Genomic DNA, 12,656 nt, shown 5'->3' on the forward strand with positions numbered 1-12,656 from the left:
TATTTTCACAGTGGAACCTGCCGGTGTTACAGCTTTTAGGTTAAAAATTACGGAAAATGTAACTTACACTGATAAAATTAAGAGTCAGGAAGTATTTGTTCATCTGAAACATACGTATTAGAACCTTTTAAAAATATCAGCTCCTTGTACAGCTCTTCATGGTAGATTTAGAGCTATTTAATTTATGATACATGCTTGTAAAATACATGATACATGCTTACAAAATGCCTTCAGGACTTCTGATACATGATCACTCTTACGTGTGTCATCGAGAAATATATAATAATTTCTGTGACTTTCCCCAAATCAAGGTTTTAGTAAACAAATGAAATAAGATTTACCAAACAACCATCTGTGAAGTCTGCGAAGCAATCTTTACAGGAAAGGAGATTCTACTTTAACTATGTGAAGACTCAGATTTCATAATAGAATGGCATATTTTAAATACTTTTCGTTATAAAGGTGAGTTGGAGTTAACGGAAACTGATAAGGGAAATAATGTAACAAACTCCAAAAATCTGTAGGTACATCATCTGTGAACAGTTGCAGACGACGCGTGGCAGTGAATATGAGAAACGATAGCAGATGGCACTGAATGTTACGCTATCCGTTTCCGGCCACGTTATGTTGACTAGCAAGTTTAAGTGAAAAATATTGATAATTTAAAGCAAAAGGGAACAAAAGAACAAGTCTGTCAGTTTAAATGTTTCCTTGACTATCTATTAGAATGGGTGAACCGTTATTGTGGACTGTTATACCAGTGATTCTAGCTGTTATAAGTGTAGCGGACGGTGGCGAATTGACTTTCGAGCTACCAGATAATGCGAAGGAGTGTTTTTACCAAGAAATTAATCGAAATGTTACGTCAACGCTCGAATTTCAGGTAAGGACTCAATGTAAGCTACTTAGTAAGTAAACTGTTCCAAGAGAAATACAATTTGTCTTAGTCTCAACAGCCAGTGGTTATGTTTGGAATAGTTATTGTTAATGTAATATATATTACACAAAACGCTTAGATATATGGGAAAATATCCTTTCATATTGTTCAATGTTGAAAGCATATTGTTGTCGTATGACTTTTTAGTTAAAACAGCCATTTTAAAGATAGGAAGAAAGATACTCATACTGCCATTGGAATTGTACGATTTCACGCATTAATCTGTTCTAATTTTGTAAATACGGAACCGGGGTGGGGGGGGGGGGGGGGGGGAGGACATATGGCAGTTTGTGAAAGCCACATGTTAGATAGTTATTGTGTATCTTGAACTGCTTATGGTGCTAAAACTTTAGTCATTCAAATAGGTCCTCAGACGACACTCCATGGGTAGGAAACAGACATGCTCTTATTTCACCGTCTGACTTTGTTACGAATCACCAATTTTCTTACCAAGTGGGACCAATCTTTCTTCAAATAAAATATTAGTGTTATTTATCTAATGGAAACCGGGATCTGGAACTGAAGTTACTTGTCGAACAAGACATTTAGAAACAAATTCCTTGCACGGTTCGTTCCCTATACTGAAAAAGACAGAAAACATATAATCAGTAATTTTTGTTGTTGCAATTTTCTCACGTAGTCTGGAGTGATTGAGAAAGTTATGGTTTGGTAAAATTCAGGATTATTGTTGCGAAGCAGTTCATGTGTGCTATCAATTTATAAATATAGGTATTTCAGGAGATAAGGGGGTTTGCACGCCCATTTTGTACATATTTCCTGTTTTGGGGATAAGAGTCTACATTCATTTGTGGGTCTTACTGGACCAAGAACACATTTGAAATTATCTGTCCTGGTAATATTTTTCCTTTCATGTTGTGGTATTAAATTACCATTAGTGTTTATCTAATGTATTTAGACATATTTTTTCACATTGATTACACATTTTATGCTTCAGTAAACAAAGCTGTCACTTGTAGTGATAACGTGCATGAAAGACGGCGTATGTCACCCATGTATTTCACAGTGTTTATCTAATGTATTTAGACATATTTTTTCACATTGATTACACATTTTATGCTTCAGTAAACAAAGCTGTCACTTGTAGTGATAACGTGCATGAAAGACGGCGTATGTCACCCATGTATTTCACAGATTATAATGACCAATGCAATAAGCACTTGGTGTGGCTGGATTACTTCACAGGTAACAAGAGAGCATATTCTGTTGATCAGCTTTGACAACAGTGCAATGTAGCTGCCATTTTGCTTGTGCACCACACAAATGGGGTCGCGTCGGCTTTGACCCGTGACGTAAGGGTGTTGTCGTGTGTGACGTCATGACGGTGCGGAATTTGGTTTGAGTGTGGCTGTCTCCAGTTCTGTTTTATCTTATTTTATTTACTTTTCTGATCTGTTCGTTCTATCTTGTGAGATTTTTTTTTTTTTAAATTTAAAAACACTTATTACTTACTTTAATTATCTGTTTCCTCCAATTTCTGTTTTAGTTTATTATATTTATCTTTCTGATCTGTTCGTTCTAACCCGTGAGATTTTTTTAAAAAAAAAGACAAAAAACACTAATCAGCTACTGAAGCATCTTTATCTTCTATGGGTTGCAGGGGTTACGACCCCTGGGGAGGTGGGTGGGTATTCATGCATTGCTGTCTTCACTTACACGTTGTAGCTACGCAAGGCGTCTAAATTTGTTTATATTTAGTTTGCCCCCCCACCCAAAACACCCCATTTCCCGCGCTTGTCCCGTTAGTGTCATTAGGCTTCTTGTGGAAAGTGTGTGTTTTTGTTTTTGTTTCCGCCTGAATGATTAAAGTACTCAGTAGTAAAGCTGCTTTATAAAAAGGGAGAAATGGATAATGTAGACAACTTTAGACCTATTTCTATGCTATCAGTGCTAAGGTTATTGAAAATGCTGTGTGTGTAAGGATAATTGGTCATTTTATATCAGATGCTTTGCTATTAAGTGTGCAGTTTAGAAGTTGTGTAACAATTCAAAATGCTGTATTTTCTTTTCTCTGTGATGTACTGGATGGGTTTAACAAAAGGTTTCGAACGCTTGGCAAATTTTTTGATGTAACTAAGGCATTTGATTGCACTGATAAAAAAATCACTCCAGAAGTTGGACCATTGCAGAATACGGGGAGTAGCTCACAATTGGTTCACCTCTTACTTTTGCACCAGACAGCAAAAGGTCATTATTCAGTATTGAGAATGGCTGTGGTGTGGGGTCTGAGTGTTCAGTCAAGGGGGGGGGGGGGGGGGGAGACCAGTGTTGGGGCCACTCCTGATCCTTATTTATATAAATGATATGCCCTCTAGTATTAAAGTAACTTTAAAATAGTTCTGTTTGCTGATGACACTAGCTTGGTAGCAAAGGATGTTGTGTGCAACATTGGCTCACTGTAAGACTCAGTTTTTACAGTTTCTAACACACAATTCAACAAAGTCTGACGTTTTAATTTCGCAGAATGGGAATATGATTAGTGAAAGTGGGCAGTTCATATTTCTAGCTCTTCAGATAGTAAACTGTTGTAGAAAGCTCACATTCAGGATCTTGTTCAAAGATTTTATGCTCCTATTTTTACTATTTGAATGGTATCTGGAGTGAGCGATCATTCGATACGATCCCTTCTTCTAGTCAAGTTGTGCCACAAGTTTCTCTTCTCCCCAATTCTACTTTGCTAATTTTCATTTGCTTGTGTTGTATGCCACAGTATATTTTGGGGTAACTCTTCCCATTCTAGAGGGGTAACGGCGTTGCCACAGTGGATACACCATTTCCCGTCAGATCAACAAAGTTAAGCGCTGTAGAGTGTGGCTGGCATTTGGATGGTTGACCAGCCTGGCCGCCATGTGCTTTTGCCATTTTTCGGGGTGCACTCAGCCTTGTTACGCCAATTGAGGAGCTCCACGATTGAATAGTAGGGGCTCCGGTCAAAGAAAACCATCCTAACAACCGGGAGAGCGGTGTGCTGACCACAAGCCCCTCCTATCCGCATCCTCAGCTGAGAATGATATGGCGGTCAGATGGTCCCGAGGGGCCACTTGTGGGCTGAAGATTGAGTGCTTCCCATTCTAGGAGAATATTTTTGGCTCAGAAATGGGCAGTTCGGGCAATAAGTGGTGTAAGTTCACCAACCTCTTGTTGACTCCTGTTCACGAGTGTGGGTATTTTGACATTGGCCTCTCAATATATATATTCCTGTCATATCTTGTTAATGGTATTAGCTTATTCCCAAGAATAAGCAGCTTTCACTCGGGTAATACTTGGCAGAAATAAAACTTACCTTTGGATCAGACTTCATTATTTCTTGTGCAGAAAGGTGTGCAATACACTGCTGCATCCATTTTCAATAAGCAACCACTAGAATTGAAAAATCTTAGCCGTACTCCACATGATTTTGAATTGAAACTGAAGAATTTCTTCATGTTGTTGTCGTTATGGTCTTCAGTCTAGAGACAGGCTTGATGCAGTGCTCCATGCTACTCTATCTTGTGCAATCTTCGTCTCCCAGGTCCTACTGCAACCTGCATCCATCTGAATCTGCTTAGTGTATTCATCTCTTGGTCTCCCTCTACAATTTTTACCCTCCACACTGCCCTCCACAATACTAAATTGGTGATCCCTTGATGCCTCAGAACTTGTCCTACCAACCGATCCCTTCTTCTAGTCAAGTTGTGCCACAGACTTCTCTTCTCCCCAGTTCTATTCAGTATCTCGTCATTAGTTATGTGATCTACCCACCTTATCTTCAGCATTCTTCTGTAGCACCACATTTCGAATGTTTCTATTCACTTCTTGTCTAAACTATGTATCGTCCATGTTTCACTTCCATACATGGCTACACTCCATACAAATACTTTCAGAAACGACTTCCTGACACTTAAATCTATACTTGATGTTAACAAATTTCTCTTCTTCAGAAACGCTTTCCTTGCCATTGCCAGTCCACATTTTATATCCTCTCTATTTCGACCATCATCAGTTATTTTGCTCCCCAAATAGCAAAACTCCTTTACTACTTTAAGTGTCTCAATTCCTAATCTAATTCCGTCAGCATTGCCCAATTTAATTCGACTGCATTCCATTATCCTTGTTTTGCTTTTGTTGATGTTCATCTTATATCCTCCTTTCAAGACACTGTCCATTCCGTTCAACTACTCTTCCAGGTCCTTTGCTGTCTCTGACAGAATTACAATGTCATCGGCGAACCTCAAAGTTTTTGTTTCTCCTCCATGGATTTTGATTCCCACTCCGAATTTTTCTTTCATTTTCTTTTCTGCTTGCTCAATATACAGACTGAATAACATTGGGGATAGGCTACAACCCTGTCTCACTCCTTTCCCAACCACTGCTTCTCTTTCATGCCACTCAACTCTTATAACTGCCATCTGGTTTCTGTATAAATTGTAAATAGCCTTTCGCTCCCTGTATTTTACCCCTGCCGTCTTCAGAATTTGAAAGAGAGTGTTCTAGTCAACATTGTCAAAAGCTTTCTCTAAGTCTACAAATGCTAGAAATGGAGGTTTGCCTTTCCTTTATCTTCTAAGATAAATCGTAGAGTCAGTATTGTCTCATATGTTCCAACATTTCTATGGAATCCAAATTGATCTTCCCCAAGGTCGGCTTCTGCCAGGTTTTCCATTCATCTGTAAGAATTTGTGTTAGTGTTTTGCAGCTGTGACTTATTAAACAGGTAGTTCAGTAATTTTCACATCTGTCAACACCTGCTTTCTTTGGGATTTGATTTATTATATTCTTCTTGAAGTCTGAGGGTATTTCGCCTGTCTCATACATTTTGCTCACCAGATGGTAGAGTTTTGTCAGGACTGGCTCTCCCAATGCTGTCAGTAGTTCTAATGGAATGTTGTCTACTCTCGACTCAAATCTTTCAGTGCTCTGTCACTCTCTTCACGCAGTATCATATCTCCCATTTCATCTTCATCTACATCCTCTTCGATTTCCATAATATTGTCCTCAAATACATCACCCTCGTATAGACCCTCTATATGCTCCTTCCACCTTTCTGATTTCCCTTCTTTGCTGAGAACTGGGTTTCTGTCTGAGCTCCTGATATTCATACAAGTGGTTCTCTTTTCTCCAAACGTCTCTTTAATTTTCCTGTAGGCAGTATCTATCTTACCCCTACTGAAATAAGCCTCTACATCCTTACATTTGTCTTCTAGCCATCCCTGCTTAGCCATTTTGCACTTCCTGTCGATCTCATTTTTGAGACGTTTGTATTCCTTTTTGCCTGCTACATTTACTGCATTTTTATATTTTCTCCTTTCATCAATTAAATTCAATATTTCTTCTATTACCCAAGGATTTCTACTAGCCCTTGTCTTTTTACCTACTTTATTCTCTGTTGCCTTCACTATGTCATCTCTCAAAGCTGCCCATTCTTCTTCTACTGTATTTCTTTCTCCCATTCTTGTCAATGGTTCCCTTATGCTCTCCCTGAAACTCTTTACAACCTCTGGTCCTGTGAGTCCCCCTATGCTCTCCCTGAAACACTCTACAGCGTCTGGTTCTGTGAGTTTACCCAGGTGTCATCCCCTTAAATTCCCACCGTTTTACAGTTTCTTCAGTTTTAATCTCCAGTTCATAACCTATAGAATGTGGTCCGAGTCCACATCTGCCCCTGGAAATGTCTTACAATTTAAAACCTGGTTCCCAAATATCTGTCTTACCATTATATAAATCTATCTGAAACCTTCCAGTATATCCAGGACTCTTCCATGTATACAACCTTCTTTCATGATTTTTGAACCAAGTATTAGCTATGATTAAGTTATACTCTGTGCAAAATTCTACCAGGTGGCTTCCTCTTTCATTCCTTACCCCCATTCCATATTCTGGTTCATAAACATTTTATTTTTATGCGTTATTACTTATATGTTGTAACTTCAAGCACTGACACGTTCCATGACCTTGGAGATTTGCTCCTCAACTTGGTCCTACGGAACTTGACATGTAAATAATAAATAAATAAATAAATCCAACAAACCTGTAACCATTTGTGCTGCTCTTCTCTGTATCCCCTGTGAGTCCCATTCATTATGGGCCCCACACACTTGAGCAGTATTGTAGAATAGGTCACACAAGTGATTTACCTTTGTAGACTGGTTATGCTTCCCCAGTATTCTACCAATAAACTGAAGTCTACCACCTGCTTTACCCACGACTGAGCCTACAATGTGTGTTCAAAAAGTTCCGGAACTTTTCCCACAAAATTTTTCTACACTTATCTTTCACTTATTGTGGATGGTCTCCTTTGAAATACTTTCCCTAACAATTGATACACCACTCCCAACGCTGTTTCCACGTCTGGATGCAGTCTCGGTATGCCCATTGCTGCATTGTCTGTGAATTTTCTTTTACCTTGCCTGTTGTTGCAGATCTTCATCCTTTCAATGGCATTTTCAACTGTGGAAATAAAAAAAAAAATTGTCAGGGGTCGGGTCTGGAGGGTGAGGAGGATGAGGCATTGCAGTGATTTCATTTTTTGTGCAGTAGTCATGCACCAGTGAATGTACAGGTGTGTTATCATTAAGCAATAGCCATCAATTGTCTTGCCATATGTCAGGCAATTTCCTTCTCATATTTTCCTACAGGTATTGCAACATGACCCGGTGAGTACCATCATTTAACACTTTGTTGCTGTGGCATGAATTTCATTGACATTCATGATGTGAACATCATCAGTAGACGTCGAACGGTGTCCTGAATGAGAGTCATCTTTAACTTCTGGCTGAGCATTTTTAAATCGCGTGAACCATTTGCAATACCAGTGTGGCTTAAGTACTCGTCACCGTATGCTTCCTGTATCAGTTGGTGTGTCTCTGTAAATGTTTTCTTGAGTTTCGCGCAAAATTTAATGCAGGTGCATTGCTCCTCTAACTCCGCCGTCTTGAAATCCACAAACTGTGCTACGCAATGATCTCTTCAGTACAACACAGAACATGGAAATCGGAAGCGTCCGATCCCACCCGTCTGCTTTGACCCATGACGTCACAAATATGGCGGAAACAAAAACACACACACTTTCCACAAGAAGCCTAATGACACTAACGGGACAAGCGCGGGAAATGGGGTGTTTTGGGTGGGGGGAAAACTAAATATAAACAAATTTAGACGCCTTGCGTAGCTACAACGTGTAAGTGAAGACAGCCATGCATGAATACCCACCCACCTCCCCAGGGGTCGTAAACCCTGCAACCCATAGAAGATAAAGATGCTTCAGTAGCTGATTAGTGTTTTTTGTCTTTTTTAAAAAAAAAAAATCTCACGGGATAGAACGAACAGATCAGAAAAGTAAATAAAATAAGATAAAACAGAACTGGAGACAGCCACACTCAAACCAAACTCCGCGCCGTCATGACGTCACACACGACAACACCCTTATGTCACGGGTCAAAGCCGACGCGTTGGATCAGACGCTTCTGTCGACCCCAGAGCATTAACAGACATGACACAGTGAAATGTTGGCAGTTACGCATTAAACATAGGCGTGTGAAAGGATGCCAGTCGCATTTTGCTCCCACACATCATTAGCGCAGAATTATGAATGTTCCAGAATTTCTCAAACAGATGTTATGAAGTGTCACACATAGGCATTTGCACAAGTTTTTTTTCTGTTTTGTGAAGTACACAATTTTACATTTCTGAACATTTATAGCAAGTTGCCAGTCTTTGCTCCACTTTGAAATCTTGTCAAGATCTGTCTGAATATTTATGCAGCTTCCTTCAGACAGTACTTCATTATAGATAACATCATCATCTGCAAAATATCTGAGGTTACTATTAATATTCTCTACAAGGTCATTAATATACATCATCAACACCAAGGCCCCAATACACTTATCTGGTGCATACCCAAAAGTACTTCTATATCTGACGATGTCAATAATGTTGATGTCTTAATTCCTCTGCATTGAAAGCTCTTATGTATTTAGCATTATAATCTTAAAAAGGTTTCTGTCTGTTATTTCCAATTCTTTGGTGTTGTCTTTTTCTAGTGCTTTCCTTATTTCTGTAATCCATGCTGTTGCTGATTTCTTCTTCCAGAAATACAGGAATATTGTTTCATTAGGCTGTTCTCATTCATTCAGTAGAGATGTCCAAAAATGATTACTCTTCCCTTAGTGGTTACTTCTGTTATTTTCTCTCTATTTTTTTGTAGAGCTCTCCATTACCTCTCATTTTCCACACATCTGTAGTTTGCATTGCACCCATTATTTTTCCAAAAATTAATCTTTCAAGTACCTCTATTCTGTCCAGTTTATACTTCATTACTAGACGTTCACATCGATATAACATTCTGATTGTGCCACTGTGATATATTGTTTTCTACATGTTGTTGTTGTTGTTGTTGTTGTGGTCTTCAGTCCTGAGACTGGTTTGATGCAGCTCTCCATGCTACTCTATCCTGTGCAAACTTCATCATCTCCCAGTACTCACTGAAACCTACATCCTTCTGAATCTGCTTAGTGTATTCATCTCTTGGTCTCCCTCTACGATTTTTACCCTCCAGGCTGCCCTCCAGTAGTAAATTTGTGATCTCCTGATGCCTCAGAACATGTCCTACCAACCGGTCCCTTCTTCTAGTCAAGTTGTGCCGCAAACTCCTCTTCTCCACAATTCTATTCAATACCTCCTCATTAGTTATGTGGTCTACCCACCTAATCTTCAGCATTCTTCTGTAGCACCACATTTCGAAAGCTTCTATTCTCTTCTTGTCCAAACTATTTATCGTCCATATTTCACTTCCATACATAGCTACACTCCGTACAAATACTTTCGGAAATGACTTCCTGACACTTAAATCTATACTTGATGTTAACAAATTTCTCTTCTTCAGAAACGCTTTCCTTGCCATTGCCAGTCTACATTTTCTACATATACATATTGTATTGGAAATATTCTTTGTCAAACAGTACGTTTCCTCCACTTTTACATCTACTTCAAATTTTTCTAGTCCATTCCGTTGCATGGTTTCTCCATGTTTTCTTACTATATCTATTTTACCTATTTGTGTTTTTACAAATTTTGGTGCACTTCTTATATTTATTGTAAGTTTAGTTTTCTCATCTGAAATTTTGAGGACAGTTCTATTTGCTATTTATCCCAAAAGATTTATTTGAATAAATTGGTATATTAGATTTTCTGAAAGTATTGCAAAATCGTCTTTAAAAGCCAGACAGTTTACCCTAATTCTATTTGTTTTCTTTCCTAGAATTATTGGTTCAGGTTTGCAATTTTTTAGCTCCAAATTCCGTATCTTTAAATATTTTCTGGAATGAAATTAAACAGTAAAAGTGTTAAACCATCCCTGTGCCTAACATCAGTTTTTTATTTCAAATGACTAAGATACTTCTCCAGTTAATTTAACTGTAGATATTGTATTTGTTAGAGTATTATGAATTATGTTTGCTAATTTTAACACCAAATTCTCTAATGATTTTATTTATTGTTTCTCTGTTTACCGAATCAAACTCATTCTTTATTATAAGGTGGCTGGTTAACATTCTATGATGAATTAATGATTTTAAGAGAAAATCTTTTCTGTGCAGGATCTTCCATTATGAAAACCTTGCTGATTTTCTCTTATTGTTTGTGTAAAGATTCAGGATAGAAAGTAACAATATTATGAGAAGGAAAGTGGAAAATGATGAGTAGCAACCTTCATTCTCATAATATTGTCTAAAGATTCTGTAGTTCTGTCTTGAAGAATTCTTGAGAATATTTTGTATGCCACTGGTAGAGTGACTCTCTTCCTCAGTTGTTGACATTTTGTTGGTCTCCCTTTCTATGTAGCTATTTTCTGCTTTTCTGGAATGTTTGAAGTTTTCAAAAAAATCTAGAAAAGTGGTTGTGGATTATTTATGGTTCTGGTTCTGATCATTTCAATGATTCTACTGCCCTATGGGGTCTTCACCATGTGCCTTATTGTTTTTAAATGATTTGATGGCTTTGTGAAGGTCTTGCTCTGTTGGTGGGAAATCTTCCTCCAAATTTAGTGGTACTGCTGAGAATACAAATTTAACTGTTGGAACTGGACAGTTCAAGAGTGTACCAAAAATTTTTGCTAATATTTTACAATTTTCTTTGTTATGTAATAATATTTTGCCATAACAAATACTTGGTGTTCGACACCCTGTAAGTGTATGTTTAAAAGTTTGGTAAAAATAGCTAGTATTATTTTTGCTAAAATTTTCTTGTTCCATAAGCTGAGATTTTTCAAAGATTATTTTTGAAGTGTCATTTTTTTGTTGTCTGAATTCTTTAAAATGTTCTTTTTTCAACCTCTGCATGAGCACAAAGCTCATTGTTCTAGTACTTCTTCACACTCTTGGTTCCACCATGTCATATTCTTGGCCAGTCCTAAATCTTTCTCCTCTGCTTTAGTAATTTGTGCCTGGAGTTTGTGCCTGTCACCTTTGTTCTGTTGTCTGAGTTTCTTTAAATGTTTCTATATTTTCTATTGTAATATTAGCTATAGTAAAGGAGTTGTACCTTATTGCTTTCTTGGTTGTATTATTATTATTATTATTATTATTATTATTATTATTATTTATTTATTTTTTTTTTGATGGGTGAAATTGTATTTTAATCTTAAAAAGATAAAGATGTGAATCATATGCCCCATTTCTGATTACTTGAACATTCATAATTTCCATGATATTCATTTTAGATATGGCTATGTGATTCAGTTGGAGTTCTCCTAAGTTAGGATTTGGAGATATCAGAGTTTTTGCTTTTCTTGGTAGCTTGCAAAAATGTGGGCATCAGTTTTGACTGGAACATTTTTACACGTATTGGTCACTCTTTCACCATTTCTGTTTGTTCTTAAGTTGATGGATATTCACTTGTAATATTTATAAATGTCTTTTCCTCCCCAACTTACACGTTGAAGTCACCGAGAAGTACTTATACTATCTCAGATTTTTTACAAAGAGTGCTGTTACTAACTTTGGCAGGTTTTCCATTGTGAGTCTGCAGGCTTTTGTGGGCGTTGTCATTGAAGTTAAAATCTTCTGGATTATTAGGCCGCGTCATGAAACATGATGCGGCCTAATAACCCAAAAGATTTTAACTTCAGGTTTTCCATTATTCATATTGCTGGTTTCCAATTGTAAATTGTGTAATACTGTGTATCACCTATGTTCTATATAAGAACATAGTTTCCTGCACAGCTAAAATTTTTATAGAGTTTTTCTGTAGAAATAATTCCAATTCCTTCTGTTTCCCAATTTTCAGAGGAGAATTTACGTTTGAGGTTCCAAAGTAGTATCAATTTTCAGAGGAGAATTTACGTTTGAGGTTCCAAAGTAGTATCTCTTCAACTTAAGCTTAGAAGGTTTTTCGATGTAGTCCATCTCTTCATCACCGCAAATGTTGGAACTCCCCAGAACCTTAGGTCCCAATGCATTACAAGATGTAATGGTGGATTTCTCATCAGAGTCACCACCTTGGAGTTAGTTGGGTTCATGTTCAATGGATCATTTGCAAGTTAAATCATAATCTTTGCGGAACAAGTCATTTTACATACACAACACAGCTTAATTTTTAAATGTGGCTGGGCTGCATGCTGAACATTTATAAAATTTTTTAGTTCTCTTTAATATACAGGGTGTTCAGAAATTCCAGTTACAAATTTCTGGAGCTTGTGGAGAGAAATAAGTACATAATATTTTGAATG

General features: G+C 37.5%; 1 protein-coding gene across 1 annotated transcript in view; it reads left to right on the forward strand.

Annotated features, from left to right (window-relative positions):
* Window positions 1-400: 400 nt before the first annotated feature.
* The window catches only part of LOC124718813 (transmembrane emp24 domain-containing protein 7), a 31,964-nt gene continuing 19,708 nt past the window's right edge, over window positions 401-12,656 (forward strand). The window contains exon 1 of the mRNA XM_047244432.1: window positions 401-883. Coding sequence (XP_047100388.1) covers window positions 728-883 — 156 coding nt within the window. The 5' untranslated portion in view covers window positions 401-727. The remainder of the gene's footprint in view (window positions 884-12,656) is intronic.

This window comes from Schistocerca piceifrons, chromosome 10, assembly GCF_021461385.2.
Source record: "Schistocerca piceifrons isolate TAMUIC-IGC-003096 chromosome 10, iqSchPice1.1, whole genome shotgun sequence".
Taxonomy (NCBI): Eukaryota; Metazoa; Arthropoda; class Insecta; order Orthoptera; family Acrididae; genus Schistocerca; species Schistocerca piceifrons.